Below are 20,011 nucleotides of genomic sequence, written 5' to 3'. Positions count from 1 at the left end.
CGATGACTGAAGAGGCAAAAGTAAGAATGCAGCCTAGTAACTGAGGCTGAGAAAATATTTGCGGGAGTGTCGGTTCCTCCCTACTGTCTAATTTTATAGTATTTTTTACTGGATCTATGTTCCTGTGTGCAGTCCAACATGTTTTCATATGTTGTGAAGTTGCACAAATATCTTGATTTAAATAAAACAAATGACAGCATTTTCTGACTTATTTATTCTTGTGTGTATGCAGTGGTGGAGTGAAAGAACTAACAAACAGGTATCCAAGCTTATTTTGGAGGCATAATGTTTTCGGCTGTCGCTATGTCTTCAAATGTCTAATAGGATAAAATAATGAAGTTATGACAATTTATATCCAAAAGGTCAACTTGTAGCAGTCCCATTGTTTGAGACTTGCTGTCCTTGCTGTTTCGGGCTGATTTTCCAAAATCCCTCAAGACTAATTGCAGGGGATTCAGATCACCTGTGCGCAGGGTGGGGAGACTGACTCCTGATTGAGGAGTGGAAGCAGCTTGGGGCATTCCCATCCCAGCCAATCATGGTGTGATGACGCCCTTTTTGTGAAGGCTTAAAAGAGGTGGGGAACGGCACCCAGGTGGCTCTCACCCTCATTCTGAATCAGTCCCTGACTCACTGAGAACCTCATTCCCTTTAGATTGCCAGACAGAAACTCTGGTCTGTTTAGGCCCTATTGCATTTTCTTGGCTGCCCACATCATTCTAGTGAGGAAAATGTTTTTTCTGGCTCCCCTTGAAACCCAAGCCCCTATACACTTTCAGTTTGACATTTTATTTCCCTGGGGCTTTTAGGAGCACATTTGTTTATTATACCCGGAAGAGGCATTTGTTTATTTTCCAAGTAGCTGACATTGGGCATTCCCCCTAGATTTACATGTTTTTTTGTTTATATTTTTATGTAGGTTGGGCTGGCCAGTACCACCACAAACTTCACTGCAAAAAATGTTCTGGTCATTATTCAATGCCATAGCTCAGGAACAGCAACGTGACTGGTGCACGGAGGCATACAGCAGTAATTCTAGTTTAAAATTTCACCTCATGGAAATAAAGTCACTGGACTGAATTATAAAAGAGATATCTCCTTGTTCAAGAGAGCTTTATTAGTCACACACTAGACATAAAACATTGAAAAGAAACACATTAAGACATACAAATATTGCACATGTGGGACATTTTACTGGGTTTTACACATGTCCTCTTGTTTTGGAGACTGAGGCCACCACTCCTCCTTTCTGTCTGCACCCACAGCTGCATCTGCAACACACGAGATGATCACAAGTCAAAACGGGTCAAATAACATGTAAACATAATAGAATAAATCTTACTGGTCTCCATCTGTCAGTAGCCATGTTGCACATGTGAGTCAAATTAGGTTTCCATGATTTGTGTTCTTATGAAAGCAACATTATGTAGAAATTGGCATTTTGTGTGACTTTTGACTTTCAGTTAATAAGAAACAATTGTGTTAAATCAGTGTTATCAAATCATTCCATGTCACGCCATCACATGATAAAGTACCACCCTTCTTGTACATACTCGAATATAAACTTGGGTGATTCAAGGACATTTGGCAACCCTGTTTTTACTAAGCGGTCATACTTGAAACTTGTGTGTAGGATCTCAAAATGTTTCGCTTATCTTGTAATTATGACTCGGTATCTCCTCTGGCTCACTAGGTGTATTTTTTATCATTATGAATCCTGTTTTTTAATGACCTAATGTGGTAAATGAACTTCCCTGTTAGGGGTTTTCTTGTTGCCTGTTTAGGTTAAAAGAAAAAGTAAATTCATCCATCAATCCTGATTCAGGTTTCAAGGTTCAGTGAAGACATGTGAAGTCCCAACACCTCATGCTTCTGTTAGTGACCCCTCAGTGACCCAAACACACAGTGATATTACAGCAGTTACCCGTCTCTGCATCTGATGTGTCGGGAACATCGGAAACCTCTGGCAAAACAAACAGCTCAGGTCTTTATGACGTTAAGACGACCAGACAAGCAGCAGAACAGCGCGGTGAACTTTACATGCAGCTTACCTGGAATGGTTCCCAGGCTGGAGTTATCAAAGAACTGCTTGGGACAGGTTCTGGACAGCAGCTCCGAGCTTCCACCCACATCAAAGAATCTGCTTTTGGGCGAGTCGAGCAGACTGGCCTTTGGAGAGTCCAGCAGCTTCCTGGGAGACTCCAAAACCCTCCTGGGAGAGTCCAGGACCTTCTTGGGAGTAACCAGAAACTTCTTGGGTGAGCTGAGGAAGTTGGAGGAGTCTGAGGTCATGGGGAGGCCCCTCTTGGTGGGAGTGCAGGGTGGTGAAGGCTTGTCCACCTTGGTCTTCACCTTTAGCTTGATGGCTCTGCTCTTCCACTTGCTGATCTCTGCATGCTGACTGGACACCAAGCTGATGGGACAGGAGGACAGATGTCAGAGCAATACTAGAAGATATAATAGATACATGAAAATTAATCTTCAAACTGGTTACCTTTCCAACTCGGTTATTTTCAGACGAAGCTGTTTGATTTCCTCCTCCAGTTTGGTTTTCTCCAGCATAACGCTGCTCTTGATCACCACACCTCTGGGGTTGGTCAGTCGGGCATGAAGGTCTTCACCCTGCAGGACTGAATTCAACACGACCGCACTGTTATTTTCCTCTTTAAGTAGGTAACAAATACGCTTGACTTCTGACCATAAAGAAAAACAAGCTGAAAGTCACAACCTATCATCAGCTTCATTAAACAGCCTGGCAGGTGTTTTAAATTAAGTACATGTGTCACATTACATAAAATAAAAACAAAAGACCGGTGACTTACATGAGTCCTCGCCTTGCTGCTGTGCTTTCCTCAAGGCCTCCTTCAGCTTTCTCAGTGAATCTTCCTTTTCATTCAGTAGTGTTGTCATCCTCTGGATCCTGAGAAGGGAAAAAAAAACCTTAGTCAGAACAGTCAGACATGAAACAAACAGAATAAACCCTTTAGGATTTTAGGCAGAGGTGAGAAAGTCAGCTAACAATCTTTGTCTGTTAGGCGGTACAAAATACCAATCAACTGATCAACAAGACCTCAATCAACGATTTCTAACATGATGGAGAAGTCTCTTTAACCATCTGCAGACACATTATAACAGCTCAAGAGAAGGTAACCAAAGAATTCCTGACATTACAACAACCTGTTAGGCATAGTTAATAAATAAAACAAACACAACAAAGGGTCAAAATGCATCCAAAGGACTCTTACTCTAGTTGGTGTTTATCAGAAGCTGAAGTCAGCTCCACCTCCATTTTGAACAGTTTTTTCCGGAGTTTTTCCATCTCAACAGCAGTGGGTGGGGCATTTTTCTGAACCAGAGACAAATATTCAAAAAGGCCACTTAGCGTAAGTCAAAGCAAAATGTAGTACTAACTAGAGTATAAGTAGTATGTCACAAGCCTCAGAATCGTCTGTTACGATGGGCCTGAAAATGAGATCTTTAGACGAACCTCAGACTCTCGCAGTTTGTTTCTGAGAGTTTGGATTGTGTTCTCTTTCTCCTCCACCTGTGCACGGCTGTCCTGCAGCTCCGTCTGCAGGAGCTGGGTAGCCTCTTTGTGGGTTGACACCCTATTGTTGGCTTTGATCTGAGCGTCACGCAGCTGATCGTTTTGTACAGACAGAGCCTGAAAATCAGAAAAATGTCTGTCAACATCTGCAGATTGACATGTTTCAGGACAGTGTATGTGGGATTAAGTTAATATATACTACAGTGTATGTTCAATAAGGAAAAAAATGTGGCAGACATACTTTGACTTTTTCTTCAGTTTGCTGGAGCTGAAGAACAAGTTGCTGGTTGTCCTTCATAGGAGCTCCCTGTGACGCCTGCAGCAGAGTTGAACTCTTGCTTTTCTCCTCTCTGAGTTCAGAATCAGCCTGAGCCTCCAGTGACTTCAGCTCCTTACACAGACCATCGTGGTCATTGATGATGCTCTGCAGGAGTAAGGCGAATGATATGACATTAGGAAGACAAGAAAATATCATTGCAATACGTACTTGACCCCTTTAAGGCAGCTAAACTCTACCTGTAGAGTCATCTTCCTGCTGTGCACCACTGCAGATCTGCGCTCCAGCTCACAGCCCAGGATGCTGTCGAGTCCACTGTAGTTTTTTGGCTCCTTGGCCATTGCAGTCTGCAGCTGCTCCTTGAACCTCTCCCTTTCTCTGGCCTCAGATGACAGCTCACTGGGGAGGCAAGCCATGTTGGACCGGAGCTTCTCCAAAATGCTGCACATTTTCTACAAAATCAACAGAATGGTCATAAAGGTTTATTACAGTTATGTTGTAGAAATGGAAACATATTGAGGAAGAGGACACGCATCCAGTACAACATATCGTTATGTCACAATGGTTGAAAATTTGTCTGCAACAATCGGTTCAATTAGACAGGAGGACATCTTTATTTTCCAAAGGGTTTCTGCAGGTCAAAGACTTTTTTCAAAACAGTAGGTGATGGTATGCACCTTTAAAGAAGGAGAAGAAGTAGAAGGCGAGGGATTGGATTGTTTTTACAGTTTCAGAGGAAGACAAGGCATTTGCAATTTGAACACAACAAATCTTATTAGAGCTGTTAAATACACTCAGATTCACATAAACAACAGCATAGGAACTTCTTTTGAATTGAAAAATGTAAAATTACCGGTTATCTGTATCTGCTGAAAAAAATCCATATCACCTATAAACTCACCTGCAGGTAGCGCTGCCTCTTGTCCAGCAGCTCAGTCAGTCTGTGCTCCAACAGTGTACTGAAGCCCTCGTCTTTGACAGAGTAGCTGGTTGCCTGCACTCTGCACAGCAGCACGTCGTGCTGACGTCTCTCCTCAAAAACAGCCAAATCTTTCTTCACCAGCTCCTCAAATAGATTCCTGTAGATTTGTGCCTGCGACTGTAGGTGCGCCTGGGGAAGCAGAGAGCACACGTTTTCAAGTTATTACATGATTAAAAGAATAAAGACATCGATGAAGTTTCAAGTGGAAAAAATGTTAATATTTACCAGTATGTGGCCCAGACTTTGAAGACTCTGCTGTCCCAGATTACAGACAGCGCTGTGGGTGTTCATGGTGGCTTTTGGCAGAGGGATTAGAGAAGGGTGCTTCTCTCCTCTCAGGGTCTTGTCCATAACTGAATTAAACTTTGAACAAGTGTCTATGAAGTGCTGGAATCTTCTAAAGGACTCCTGCAATCATAGTTCAGTGGTGTTAGCGTTTTACAGAACTGTTAAAAATGTTAGAATATTTTTGCCATTCAGTTGCTGATTAATAAAAATGTATCAATGGAATTACCTGAAGTTGCCCAGTAGAGTCCTGCAGCCGTGATGAAATTGTCTCCTTGACTCCTCTGGTGCTCAGCTGTTCTTGGAGTGCTGAGATGGTCGAGTTCGCTTCACTGAGCAACTGAAAGGGAAAAAAATATCCTCAACTGAAAATATCCCTAAATAATCAAGTATGTGAATGGTTCTTCTCCAGCTAACCAGAACCTTTATAGAAAATGCTGAGTTTTATGCTGATGAGTTTTATTCTCAAGAACCCATTTTCCCATCTTGCATCATCCTGCCATCCATACACATGATGGTACTAAAATTGAGGCTGTTCAATCATCTAAACATCTGGGACTAAACCTCATGTGGAACAACTGGCACATAATGTGAGGATAACCGTTTCTAACATCAGAGACATCAGACAGCCGGATTACATAAAGGTTATTAAAAAAACTAAAACAGAAAGACCAGGAAAAAACTAAATATGTATTTAGGACTGCTGACAAACCTGCTGTGAGGCGTGGGCTTCAGCTTCAGTACGAGTTTGCTTCTCTGTGTACATCTGAAGCTGCTGGTTGAGCTGCTGCATCTGACAGTAACAACAGAGACAGTGATGGGTCATTAAGAGCAAGCATCACAGATGACAGGTGTTAAAAGAGGCATCCATACAAGAAGCGTCTCCTTGATAATTGTTGAGATAAAACACATCACATCACACAACACACATGATGCCTCACTGCTGCTCCAGCTGCGTTATGAAGATAAAAACAAACAAAAAAAACCAAACCAAAACCAACCTCAGTCTGCAGTGTTTCCATCCTGTCCTCCAGCTCTGTTATCTCCTGCTTCTTCTCCTGTCTCAGTGACTCCAGTGTCTCCTGCAGCTGATCTCTCTCCTCACTGAGAGACGTCACTCTGCTCAGCAGCTTCTCCATCTCCTCTGTGGACGTCTGACGGCCGTCTTCCTTCTCAGTGAGCAGACCGTCTCTCTCGGTTTCAACGCTCACAAGTTTCTCAGATAGAGTCCAAATCTGTGAGGTAAGGAGCAGTTAGGTTTACGTCTAATTGTAGGGCTGTACACTTTTGGATTACAAACTGTTTATTATGCAGCTGAAGTTTAAGCGACAATAAAATTCCTCTTTCTATCCGACACAAACCTCCGACTGCAGGGTTTCCATCCTGTCCTCCAGCTCTGCTTTGAGCTGCTGCTTCTCCTGTCTCAGTCCCTCCAGTGTCCCCTGCAGCTGATCTCTCTCCTCACTGAGAGACGTCACTCTGCACAGCAGCTTCTCCATCTCCTCTGTGGAGGTCTGACAGCTGGCTTCCTTCTCAGAGAGCAGGCTGTCTCTCTCGGCTTCAACACTCTCCAGTTTCTCAGTCAAAGTCCTTATCTGTGAAGTAGGGAATAGTTAAAAGGATCAACCTGCTATGAAAAAGTGTTTCATTATAACAAAGCAAGGTGTTTGACGCTAACCTGTTGATCTAAAGAGCATTCCTTCTCCTGACTCAGTTTCTCCAGATCAGAGTTCATCTGCTTCTGTTCACACAGCTCCTCTTGGACTGACTTCAGAAGCTCTTGTGTTGTGGAAGCCTTTTGTCAAACAAATAAACATAAGTACAACAGAAGTACAAAACTGCCAAAAGCTGTTTAATTACAGCCAAGTAGGAGCATGTGACGAGCAGTGGCCTCACCTCATTCATGTTGTGCTGCAGATCATCTTCCAGCTGCTTCTTCTGCTCAGTGATTGTCTGTAGAGACACACCCAGCTGGGCTATCTGTTGAAGTAGAAAATGGCCCGTTAGTCATTTGTATTCTCCAAATATTTGCAAAATGCACCAAACACAGAAGACATTTTTGATAGCTTTGCTACTGCACACAGAGCTACATACGACAAAACTGTTCCAAACCTCAGACTGTAGTGTTTCCATCCTGTCCTCCAGCTCTGTTTCGAGTTGCTTCTTCTCCTGTCTCCGTCCCTCCAGTGTCTCCTGCAGCTGATCTCTCTCCTCACTGAGAGACGTCACTCTGCTCAGCAGCTTCTCCATCTCCTCGCTGTGAGTCTGAGCGCCGGCCGTCCTCTCAGACAGCAGACCGTCTCTCTCTGCTCGCACACTCTCGAGCTCCTCAGTCAGGATTTGGATCTGTCAGGACAGAGTGGAGAAATAATTGTTAAAAATCAACCGCTTTAGACAGCAGGTTCATTCTGTGTCTCCTTTACATATAAAAATGTAGTCCTGCCTGGTTTTGGAGCTCCTGTGACTGGAGGACACTCTCTCCATTGCTCTCCAGCTCTGCCTTCTGACTCCTCAGCATGTTGATCTCATCTTGTAGGACTTTGATCTTCTCCTGGGACACCCTCAGCTCCTCCTGGTTCTCAATCATCTGAAAAGATATTAACACCACAAGAGGATACAAGTAAAGATCTTTTCTTTACAAAGTCACTAAAAGTGAGTGCACAATATAAGGTCAACAGTCTACCATCAATAATTTTTCAGCCGTCTCGTTACTACAGCTGCAACGATATGCTGAGTAATACAACAAAAATCTAAAATCTGAACTATTAATGACGTTCAATGTTTTTCTCTGATCTCTGAATAAAAGCGCCCAATGTTTAGTAATTGTGATAAAGAAGAAGAAGAAAGATAAAAACTCACCAGTTCTACATTTTCCTGAAGGTCAGACTTCATCTGGGTCGCCTCCTCCTTTGTTTTCTCCAGTTGTTCCTTCAGCTGTTGGATCTGAAACACCACACAGGGACGCTTCTCAGTATAAGTCAAATGTGAATGCAAGAGCGACAATGTAAAATGTCACAACGATGAGGTGAAGTGAGCGCGATGATCTAACCTGCAGAAGTCGCTGTTCCTCGTGTTCTTCTTTCAGTGACTGTGGCTCAGAGCTGAGCTGCTGCTGAAACTCACACTGCATCTGAAACACAGAGGGAGAACAATGTGACCTCAGTTTGCACAAGGTTTAAAGGCATTCAAACTTTTCACACTCTTGTGCACACTTTGCACTCCCTGAATTCTTGGAATTTCTCACCATAAATGATTTTCTGCAAATAATTCATCACAGAAGTGTTTTGTCAAATGTTGTGATATCAACTTCTTTCATATTTGAATAGAATCCAGTCGTATTACCATAACAACTGAAGTTTCTAGGATGGGCTTCAGTATTTAACTACAACAGTTGCATGGGATTGTGGTTAAGAGAAATATTTTGTTTCAGTATATATGCTAGTCTTCTGTATGTACATAGACATACATGCTAACAATCATGGGTATTTTTCCCGGAAACAGCAACCAGATTCTTGTGAAAGGGACGGGATACACCAAAACGTTAATCTACAAAAAAAGCGTATTAACATACCATCTCCATCCTGTCCTCCAGCTCTGCTTTAAGCTGCTGCTTCTCCTGTCTCAGTCCCTCCAGTGTCTCCTGCAGCTGATCTCGCTCCTCGCTGAGAGACGTCACTCTACTCAGTAGCTTCTCCATCTCCTCTGTGGAGGTCTGAGAGCCGGCTTCCTTCTCAAACAACAGGGCGTCCCTCTCTGCTCGTGCACTCTCAAGCTGCTCAGTCAAAGTCTTCATCTGTTAAAGAGGGGATATTTCCAACTAGGGGTCAGAACACCGACAATAAAGTTCAGACTTTAACATGTCCTTTGGTAGCATTTCAACTCACCTGCTGCTCTAAGTCAGATTCCTTCTGCTCACAGAGTTTCATATGATCTGAGCTCCTTTGCTTCTGCTCGTCGAGCTCCTCTTGAAGAGAATGAAGGAGACTCTGAGTCTCTGCAACCTAAAATAAGAAAACAATTTATAATTCAAAAGAGCTAAAATACAACTCAACATACAGCTTTAGTGAAATATGTTGCAAGGGACAGACCTGTTGTTCTAGCTGAGCTTGCCTCTCTTGGTTTACTCTTTCCAGGTCAATGTTTCTTTGATTCTGCTCCTGGAGCTGCTGCTGAAGTGAATGTAGAAGGCTTTGAGTCTCTTTAGCCTAAAATTTTGGGGGAAAAAAGTTAGAAAATATGAAGAAATGTGTGAGTGTAAGCCATTTAATATCACTGACATTCAGATTTTATTTAAACCCCAAAGACATCAGTTTGACCAAAAACAACTTCACCCTCACCATCTCCATATTTCGCTGCAGATCACCTTCCAACTGGCTCTTCTGCTCACTGACGGCCTGTAGAGTAGCCTGTAGTTGTTCTATCTGGGGAGGAAAATAGCAACATTCCATAATTTAAGTATTTTAAACTAAACACCAGAGTTTTGGAGGATAAGGTTAGTGTTAATATATATTTTTCTCATTGTCAATTGTCAAGAGTATTTGAGGCAGCAGGGCAAAAAGTCAAAAATGTAGAACATTTGCCGGTTCCAGCTTCTTATGTGTCAGGATTTGCTGCCTTTCTTTGTCATTTATGACAGTAAATGAAGAGCTTTGCGGTTTTAAACTGTTGGTTTGAAAATAGAAGCTTTTTGAGATGTCACTTTGGTCTTTTTTGCAATTGTTTGACATTTTATAGAAAATAGAGTCATCGATTAATCACGAAAATAATCTGCAGATTTATCAATAATGAAAATAACAATATGTTGCAGCCCTAATACACACAAAACATTTGTTAAGATATGTTTATTGTGGATTTGGGTCTTTTCATGGGATTTCTTGACAATAAGAACTGCTATTACCTCTTGCTGAAGTTGGGTTACTGTCACATCCTGTGCTTGCAGTTCTGATGACAGCATTTCTGGCTGGTTGAACCCACCATGGGCCAGTGCAACCTGCGACAAAAAACACATCACTTTTAATTGTCTCCTCTGGGCCAACGGGGATTAAATACAAATGAAATAATCACCCTTATGAAGAAATAGTGTCAACATACCATCTCCATCCTGTCCTCCAGCTCTGCTTTGAGCTGCTGCTTCTCCTGTCTCAGTCCCTCCAGTGTCTCCTGCAACTGATCTCTCTCCTCACTGAGAGACGTCACTCTGCACAGCAGCTCCTCCATTTCTGCACTTTGAGTTCCGACCGTCCTCTCAGACAGCAGACCGTCCCTCTCTGCCCTCACACTCTCAAGCTCTGCAGTCAGAGTCTTCAGCTATTATAAGGGGGGAAAAAAATCATATTTTACAATGAATACCTATAAAGCTGAAGTAAGTAATGTCATGGTATCGTGTAAGATTTTAAAATTTTCCTGATGAATCAAGAAGCTCTTACATGTGTTTGCAGCTCCTCTTGCTGTGCACTCATCTCACTGGGAGGACCATCGTGTTTAGATGTTTGTGCGGTCTCCAGTTGTTTGATCAGCTCCTTCTGTTGACGATTCCTCTCCAGGGCTGCCCTCAGCTCCTCCTGATTCTCAATCATCTGTTTGGTAAAAATAAAAATACTTTCATTTGACATGTAGAGACAAAAACAAACAGCATAGGTCCAACAGAGCTGATGGAAATGAATGCATTTTTAATATCTGGACGGGCAAAGTGGCCGCATGGTAACTCACCATCTCCACATTCTCCTGCATGTCCATCTTGAGCTGGTCTCTTTCTTCAGTGAGAGAAGCCACAGTAGATTGGAGCTTCTCCACCTCCTCTGCAGAGCTCTGAACACCGGCCGTCAGGAGAGTCTCTTTCTCATCTCGCATACTCTGAAGCTCCTGTGTCAGACTCAGTGTCTGTTGGACAGATTTCCAACTATCAGTCAGATCATTGACAATGAAGTCTTGGTTAAGAAAAAAACTGCCTTGCTACAATTTAAACTCACATCAGATTCCTTTTGCTCATTGAGGTTCATCAGATCAGAGATCTTCTGCTTCTGCTCTTGGAGGTCATCTTGAAGAGATTGTAGAAGAGCTTGTGTCTCTGCAGCCTAAAAATAAGATACATACGGCGCAATGTAAATCAAAAAACAACACATGGGCTCATTTAGAACAGGGACAGGAAACAGCTGGTTTAACTAGAAAAACAAAGTGTCAGGAGAACACTCTGAGAAAGATCTGACTTGATAAGAAATGTCGTATCATACTTGTTCTTGAAGTTCTTTACTGATCTCCTCCTCTGTGCTTCTGGAATTTTCACTGTCGGCAAGCTTCTCCTCCAAATCCTTCATCAGCTGCTGCATCTCTTTCAGTTTTTCTTCCAGTGACGCTCTGTGTTCTTCACTCTCCTGCAGCTGAAATAAGAAAATAACATTACCATGATTTTGTGGTAGAAGTTTTTTGGCCTCAATCTCTAGCACTGAGTAGATGCACGCTTTCTTCCTCGCAGTGATTCGGTTGGCGGGTGTAGTTTGGGAGACAGAAAGTAGTTCCTACATGAAACTGCTCACAACAAGATCTGTGGATCGTCTTTAGTTAACAGGTCATGATATCTAGAAAGAGACAGTGCCATCTAGTATGATTGTATTTAAGAGACTGCAGACATGTCTACGACCGAGATCTCCGAAACTCAGCAACCCACACCAAAAACAAATATGTATTTTTGGTTCTGCCTGCACATACTGCCATAACCATACAGCCAATATATCTAAACATGGATGATTAAGGCCAAAGTAAGATCGCCAGGAGTCAGGACCATTTTTCTACCGACAAACGATTATCAATAAAAACCTGAAACATTTAAGGACTTCAAAGCTGATAAAGGTTAAATCATGATCAAACAGCACCCATATTTAAGTTCCATAACTTACTTTATAGACCATCTCCTCCATAGTAGCCATGAGCTGACCCTTCTCAGCATCAGATCGCTCCAGGTCTGAGCGAAGTGAATCCAGCTGCTGTGTCACATCAGCACACTGCTCACTCAGCTCCTTCTCCCTCAGCGCAGCAGCACTAAAGTCTGCTTGGATTTTCAGAATCTCATCCTGGGATGTCTGCAGGAAGTCTCTGAGCTGCTGAGCCTCCTCCTGACACTGAGCTTGAGTTGAGAGCAGACCGTCTCTCTGAGTTTGAACAGCACACAGCTCCTCGGTCAACTCGCACACCTGAGGCAACACAGAATGAAATCACATGACTACTTGCAACGTGCTCTCTATCTCAAATGACACAGTCCTTAAGAGGATTTTTGGAGGACTGACCTGCTTCGTCAAACTGTCCACCTTCTCTGGGAGAGCCTGGAATGAAGACAGTTCCTCCAGCTGAGCTCTGAGGGCTCCCTCTGCTTCACGAGACGCCGTCAGCTCTTTGTTAAGATTAGACACTGTTCTTTCAAGTTCCACGCTGTCTATCAGATCTGGAGACAGAGAACATCTCATAACTCCCATCTGATTTTACACATTGAATGTATGCAGAAGTTACATTGCATTATAGAGTAATTTAACAGAGGTTCATTATATAAACACTTAAATTTAAAACCTACTCTTTGGGACTTTTCCATCCAGCAGAGTGGTGAGCTTGGTGTTCTCGTCGAACACAACATTCAGCTCTTTTTGGAGATCTGTCTGCATCTTCCTGAAGCGTGACTTCTCCGTCTCAAGTTGAAAGCGCAGGCTGTTCACCTCATTGTCCAGCTTATCATGGTTGACAGATAGAGTCACCTGCAAAGGAGACCATGACAAGAAACACCACAAAGATATTGGTCTTGATGTCAGCAGTACAGGTAGTAAAACCTTGCATCTACGTTGTATACTATTGTGAAATCTTTCTTGCGGTATAACTTTTTATATAACTTTGGTTCATTTTATTTTGGAAGAAGTACTCAAATTATCATTTGAGGATTTTATGGCTTTTCAATTTTCACTAGATGAGAGATTTGAACCAAGGAAGTTGGAGTTTATGGTCAGACTGTTTGTGTTAATCCCACTCACAGCTCTCTCCTCCAGTGCGATGTTTTCACTGCGCAGGAAAGCCCATTCCTTCTTTGTGTCTCTGCTGAGCCCCTCAGCATCATCCAGAGAGCGGCGAAGCTTCGCCACCTCCTGCACCAAGTCCTTACCGCTCTGCGCGGAGGCAACAAGACAGATTTAGCATGCTTAATGACAACCATTTCCAACACCGTCTGCCTATCTCTACTAAAATAATCATTTTGTTGACTGGCTTCATGTTGTACCTTCTATGAACAGTTAAAAACATGCGTACCATACACTGAAGTTCCTCTGCAAAGTCACTTTTCTTCTTTAGCTCCTCGGACAGAGTTTCAAGTTTGTTCTAGAGAAAACAAAAATAAAGAACATTCAAGGAACCTGCCACACTTCAATGGTCCTGTTTGTAATAGTTACAGAATCAATGAACATCTGTGTTTAAAAAAACAAATCAATTTATTTATTTTTTCTAATTAACCCGTGGAGGAAATCCTCAGCATGTCATCTTACCTGAAGCTCCAGGCACTGGAGTTCAGATGATTCGACTGCCGTCTTCAAGCTAGATATTTCATTTTTCAACTTGTTCTGGAAGATCAAAACAAAATAAACAGTGTAAATTAATTAAATTAATAAATAACAACAACAAACAAATCCAAACCAATCTTTCTACCATCCATTGATCTAAGCACTTTAAGTGGAATCTGATGGAGACAAATCAGTAACTTTACCTCGTGCTCCTTCCTGAACTCTTCCTCCAGAGACTCAAACTCGTCCGTCTCTCGCTTCTCCTGCAGCTCCTGTGACATGGCAGCGTTCGCTTTCTCCAGACTCTGAATCTGCTCTATGAACATCCCCAGCTCCTCTTTCAGGTAGTCTCGCTCACCAACCACTATGTCCTGTAAACATTTCAACAGTTTCATCAATTTAAGCAGCAGTAAGCATTTCCCTTACGTAGCTTGAATAAACCCTTTTGTTGTTGAAATAGACTCCAAACAAGCAAAACAAGCTACTAAGTTGTGAGATTACCTTCTCTGAAGCCAGAGTTTCACACAGCTGGATGGTCTCTGCAAACTCTCTTCTCATCTGGAACACAAGTCAATTAATATTAGTACGAATATCAGCAAGCACAACCGAGCCAGATCGAAACAACTACTTAAAAAAGCGCTGTTCTCATGTATTATTATTATAGGGGGGATAATTAGATGAAAGCAGGTCAGTCCTCCAAATATCCTCTAAGGACAGTGTCAGATTGAGTAATCAGATGTAATCATGTCATTTAAGTAATTGAGGATTTCTCCAGCACACCTGTTCAGTTTCACTCGGAATGTGGCTCTGCTCTTCCAGCTGTCTCTCCAGGTCTGCCACTCTGAACTCCAACATCTCCACCTTTTCTGTAGCCTCATGTTTCTGCTGGGTTTCTGTTTGCAGCTGCAGCTGCAGCTCTGCCACCCTCTCTTCTGCCATCTGTATTTTCTCCAGGGTCTCGTGTTTCTGCTGGGCTTCTGTTTGCATTTGCAGTTGCAGCTCCAGCTCTGCCACCCTCTCTTCTGCTATCTGTATTTTCTCCAGAGTCTCATTTTTCTGCTGGGCATCTGTTCGCATCTGCAGCTCCAGCTCAGCCATCCTCTCTTCTGCTATCGGTATTTTCTCCAGGGTTTCGTGTTTCTCCAGGACCTCCGTTTGCAGTTGCAGTTGCAGCTCCAGCTCGGCTGCCTTCTGTTCTGCTGTCTGTATTTTCTCCAGGAACTCTTGTTTCTGCTGGGCCTCTGTCTGAAGCTGCAGCTCCAGCTCTGCCACTTTGCCATCTAATGTTTGAACCTTTTCCAAGGCCTCCTTTTTGTGTTGGGTCTCCATTTCCAGCTGTACCTCAAGGTCGGACACTTTCCCTGAGAGGTCATGCATCCGGTCTGGAGACACAAAGTCTTTGGGACTAAAGAAAAGATAAAATATAAATGCCATGTGTTTGACCTAAAACAAAGGAGGAAAAATAAGCTCATAATATCATAGATTATAAAAGGACATTCACCTGTCTCCGAAGCTTCGAACAGTCACAGAGCTCTGATTAATCTCCATTTCATCTGACGGCTCATCAGGAATCTCCCAGTGAGAGTCAAAGCTCTCATCCTCTGTTAAAGTATACCATGTATGCATTAAGTGATAGTCTGATGGGAATTATTGGATGAATTTTGATTTGCAGTATACACTGTGTTCCTTTACCTTCACCCAGCTCCATTAAACAGGAGCGGTCTGCTTTCCTCTTCCGAGTTAAAGGGTCTGCAAAGCTGAGGTCAGATGAGCCAACACCACAGACAGACGGACGGGCCAGTCTGATCATTTTTCCTCCCCATGTCACTCTGCGTTTTGGCATCTTAAAGACAAAACATTCATCAGCATTAAGACGAAGATAATGTAGACAAGGCTGTTCTCTAACTCCAGCTTTGTGTCATTATTTACCTTGTGAACAGGAACCAGGGTTGAGCTGGTGATGATCAGTTTCGTAAGGTTTTTGATCCTGTCCTCTTGTTCTCTCTGGAGCTGATCCTTCTCTTGGAGCAGCTGGGAAAGAAACTCCTTCTCCGTCGCTGTCGTCTGTGTGACTGAAGAAACCTGTAGGGAGGTCATCCACACGTCAGTGGGTAGAAAGTGCTGCAGTCATGCAACTTGCAGAGACAGGCCAAACAGAACATGAATGAAGAGAGAAAAAGACAGATGACACTTGCCTCGTGAAGTCGTCGCTTGAGGTCGACGATTTCATTTCGGTACCTTTTGAGCAGAGCCCCGTCATCAGACACCTCTGTCACATGAGGGTCGTTCTTCATTTTCTTTGCAGTGCTGGCAAACTATTAGGAAAAAAAAAAGTTTTCATGAAACAACATCTGCTTTGAGCTCTCAGTCTCAATCTAAGATATCTAGTGTCATATCACAATAACGATATAATATTAATATATTGCCCAGTCCTGAGTATTAAATCTGCATATTTCACCAACCTGCAGAGTGCTGAGGGTTTCATCCAGAGCGACAGGAGTGATGGTACAGATGATGACAGTTTTAGCATTCCCACCCAATGAGTTCTGTAGGATGCGGGTTAGCTTACTGTCTCTGTAGTTGGTGAAACCCCTGAAGACACAGAATGACATTGAGCCAATGTTCAAAACATACAAATAGGCCTATTCATTAGCTATTTTTAAAATCTGTTTCCTCTTCCTTCACATCATTTACCTTTATATAAACATGGACTGTTTCCTCCTAAATGATGGAACTGGAGAACCAAATACTCTGTCTGTGATCCTGTACAACTCTGGAGCCATTTTAAATCAATTAAGAAGACTACTCATTCAACTTCATCATTTTAACCTCAAAAGGAGTATACTGAAGGATATTTTCCCTGAGAGTTAGATGTGTAAAATAAACCTGTTAATTTTCATTTTAATTAGATACTTTGCACACAGTTTCAGAAATTCAACAAAGTGAGTTCTGCAGTCAGAACACTGATTACTCACTGTTTACTCACTTTTGGCTTTCATCGGTCAGTTTCTTGATCACTTGTCCAAGTGTGAACAGGCTGCGATTGATATTGCAACCTTCTTTGAAGCGTGCGCCTACGACATCAAAAGGAATAAATTACTGTAAACTGATTACTGTAAAATCATATACTATAATATACACTAACTCCATCAATGTATTTAACTCCACCTTACCTTCAGCTCCTGTTTGACTTGCTCTCTCAGATCCAGCTAGATCGACTAAATTCTAGAGGACAAGGCAAAATTGACCAAATTAATATTACAACACAAACAATGATACAGACAGAACGCAAAGTTAATAGAAAGATTCAAAACAAGTAGTTATTGAAAAAAGAAGCTAGCTTACCAAATGAGACACAATAATGGCTCCATCAGCATTTTCACCCGATGCTGGGTCACTCCTTTCTCTGCTTTCCAAGATCTAAGTAAAATTAAACCATGAGAAAATCGACACTTCCCCAGAATCCTACACGTTACTGTATGTTGTGGTCTTGCTTACCATTCGGAAAATGGTGTGTGAGCGGCTGCTCCGCTGGTTCATTTTGGTCTTTCCATAGTGACGGTTCTCTAAAGAGGAAGACAGTGCAGAAAGCATATTGGTTGTAGTAGTAGTGCATAATGTGAACGGGACGACTGTTCAATAAAAACATCAGATCTTACTTTCTCCTTTCCGAATCCAGGCCAGGGCTTGTGCAGGATTTGTTACCAGTTCCTCAGTCAGGTCAGCCACATAAATGTTTTTCTGCACACAGTTGTTGGCAAGACACAATCAAAACAGGCAGGAAAGTACATCAGTACAAACCTAAAAAGATTTGCAAAAACACCATCAAAACCAAAACATCTAAATAGCCCACTCACATTGATTGTCTCTCGGACTTCAAGTGGTTTTCTCTTCCAGCTGTCAACAAGCAGATCAGTCACAGTCTCATTGTAGATTTCCATGTAAGAAACCCGGAGAAGGAACTCCTTCTTTGGACACTTTAGGCAAATGAGAAGTAAGTTGGTTAAAATAAACAGTGATTTCACAACAAACTACAGCATGTTTCAAACATGTGATACAATTCTTACACTTTTAATGGTTTGGAAGACATCTTCCACAGCCAGAGGAATCACTCCAGGAATACGATCACTCCCCATCATGGTGAAAGTCTTTCCAGAGGAAGTCTGACCATAAGCAAATATGGTTCCTGTGGATCAAACACAGAATAGATATATACACATAATAAAACAACACTTAACAAGACAGGTCTCACTGCGTTCAGTTTCCATTACATACCATTGTATCCTTCAACAGAGGAAACAACCAGAGGCTTTGCAATGCCCTGGTACAGCTGATTGGTTGTTTCTTCAGCAGCGAACACTCGATCTGTGAACAGGAGAAGAGGAAAATGAATGTACAATAGATGTATAATGCTATAAAACTTGATAGTAAATGTCTCAAAGGTACCACAAAAAAAATTGAAAACACTTTTTTTTTAACCCTCGACATGCTGCAAAACCTACCAAAACTAAAGCTCCTGTTGGAATTCCCATCATCGATCAGATGAATTGATTTTGAATCAGATTTCCAAAACAGCTGGACGGGCTCTGTACTCTCCTCACTTTCTTCCCTGTAACAAGGACACACATTCAAGATATACGACTTTCTCAACAAAAACATGTTCAAGAGACAAAGGTTAGTGTTGCTCTATGTGAATTAATTTGTGGCTGAAAAAAGTCCCTAACGACTTTATGAATCAAGGGTTGGGAGGATCAGTGAACTAACTACATAAACTAAATATAATATTTAAATCAAAAATCCTGTTCATTCACAAAAACATCCACAATTATTATGTACTGAAAAGTCAATAATATCAGAGATGAAGGTCTCGATTCTTAATGCAACATTATGTAACTTTTTGACCTAACCCATTTTGATGGTAGTGTCTTGTAATAGAATGAATGGTGTCTCTGTCTCAGCTACTCTGCGCCCCTGTCACTTGTTTCTGCAATGTGTAACTTCAGTGAGAGGGTAGGATCACAGCATTACATACATGTTTACTTCAAGATACAAGTTTTCAATGCATAACGTTGTAATAAAAAATCTGTATTGATATTGGCAGGAGGAAAGTTGTTTAACTGTTAGCAGCGAGTGAAAAGCAGGGCCCTGTGGCGTGTGTGGCTGTGACATTTTAGCAGCGAATACAGAAACTGTCTCCTGTGTTTATCAAACGGCTCTCCTGATCGGGTTCTATATAGACCACCGATTAAACTTTTTACAATGTATATCGGCCAATAATGATCAGTGCCCGATCATTTCAGTATTTTTGACAGTGGTGTTGCACTCAGAAACTGTGGGGGGCGCCAAGTGGCACAAAATGCCAATTCCTACATAATGTTGCTTTACACACTTTGTGAAAAGTCAGTGGTAATTAGATCACATCTTATTAACGACAAAAGACAACTTCACGAGTCAAATTAGTGAGGGATGGTAATATCTATTGGTTAGACTGTTCGCCACTTTGGTCCAGACTGTAATGTCTGGACAACTATTAGTTAGATTTGGTACAGACGATTCCCCTCGGGACTAACTGTAATAACATGGTTGGTCCACTGACTTTTAGCCATTGACAAGCTGAAGTTTCACTTAATCTTCTAGACAGGGCTGTTACAATTGTTAAAACAAGAGAACAAGTAAAAAACAATCGCACAATACACACATAAATATTTACATCTCAAAGTTTACCTAAAGAGTTTAGATTTGTAGAGACATGACTAAGCAGTGTGTTGTTTCAATGCAATAACATAAGATTAATTAGAAAGTGTAAACTATTACTTTGTGTGTAAAGTTTTCTTATTTTTGTAGCCATGTAGTCATTCAAATGCAGGACTAACGTACCGCTGATGGTCAGTGGCTCCAAAACAATGACGCTAGGTACATTTTTACAAGTGGAGCATCAGCCACCAGCGTCACATAAACGTTTAATACTCACTGAAACAAAGACTTTTAGCTTAGAAAATTTGGCCAATGACAAATTAACAACACTACTTTCAGTAAAGTCAACGCTAACGGTTGAGAGTTAGCTAGTTAGCTCATAACTTGTAACTCAGGTTTGCTAGTTAACGTAAGTTAACTGTTGTCGCAAAACTTACCTCTCTATGAGCGGACGGACACGAACGCAGACCTTGACAGCCGACTCTTCTGTCATTTTTCTCCTTGACAGTCAACCAACACACCTGAAATTAAAACGCAAATTAATACATCTTTTGAAAATGATAACGATAATCACGCCTAAACAATCCACAGCGAGCGTCCCGCAAGTGACTCCGTTTGTAAATTTCAAATTTCTTCCACTTTGTTTTGATTGGTGAACGTCATCGGGTGGGCAGATCCATTCGGGGCGACGGTGAAAA

The 20,011-nt window shown here is 42.0% G+C and overlaps 1 protein-coding gene across 1 annotated transcript; it reads right to left on the bottom strand.

Moving 5' to 3' along the window:
- Positions 1 to 1,086: 1,086 nt before the first annotated feature.
- Positions 1,087 to 19,900, bottom strand: cenpe (centromere protein E). Its single transcript, XM_073478756.1, has 47 exons — positions 19,751 to 19,900; positions 18,122 to 18,228; positions 17,895 to 17,984; positions 17,687 to 17,805; positions 17,477 to 17,596; positions 17,279 to 17,360; positions 17,118 to 17,185; positions 16,965 to 17,039; positions 16,793 to 16,844; positions 16,606 to 16,693; positions 16,082 to 16,211; positions 15,815 to 15,934; positions 15,549 to 15,701; positions 15,312 to 15,462; positions 15,121 to 15,220; positions 14,400 to 15,024; positions 14,121 to 14,177; positions 13,823 to 13,990; positions 13,605 to 13,679; positions 13,372 to 13,440; positions 13,101 to 13,232; positions 12,653 to 12,830; positions 12,372 to 12,526; positions 11,985 to 12,278; positions 11,322 to 11,468; positions 8,663 to 8,884; positions 8,141 to 8,221; positions 7,951 to 8,034; positions 7,535 to 7,678; positions 7,204 to 7,437; positions 6,988 to 7,071; positions 6,770 to 6,886; positions 6,453 to 6,686; positions 6,093 to 6,326; positions 5,804 to 5,884; positions 5,321 to 5,431; positions 5,032 to 5,214; positions 4,726 to 4,935; positions 4,064 to 4,276; positions 3,789 to 3,971; positions 3,488 to 3,664; positions 3,246 to 3,346; positions 2,823 to 2,920; positions 2,495 to 2,630; positions 2,052 to 2,413; positions 1,925 to 1,963; positions 1,087 to 1,271 (listed from the first exon to the last, which is right to left on the bottom strand). The coding sequence occupies exons 1-47, from the start codon at positions 19,804 to 19,806 to the stop codon at positions 1,192 to 1,194; spliced, it is 6,819 nt and encodes a 2,272-aa protein (XP_073334857.1). The 5' UTR covers positions 19,807 to 19,900; the 3' UTR covers positions 1,087 to 1,191.
- Between the last annotated feature and the right edge of the window lie 111 nt (positions 19,901 to 20,011).

This window comes from Pagrus major, chromosome 13 (assembly GCF_040436345.1).
Source record: "Pagrus major chromosome 13, Pma_NU_1.0".
Classification (NCBI taxonomy): Eukaryota; Metazoa; Chordata; class Actinopteri; order Spariformes; family Sparidae; genus Pagrus; species Pagrus major.
Note: the sequence above shows the minus strand (reverse complement) of the source record. Positions and strands in the feature narration are given on the sequence as shown.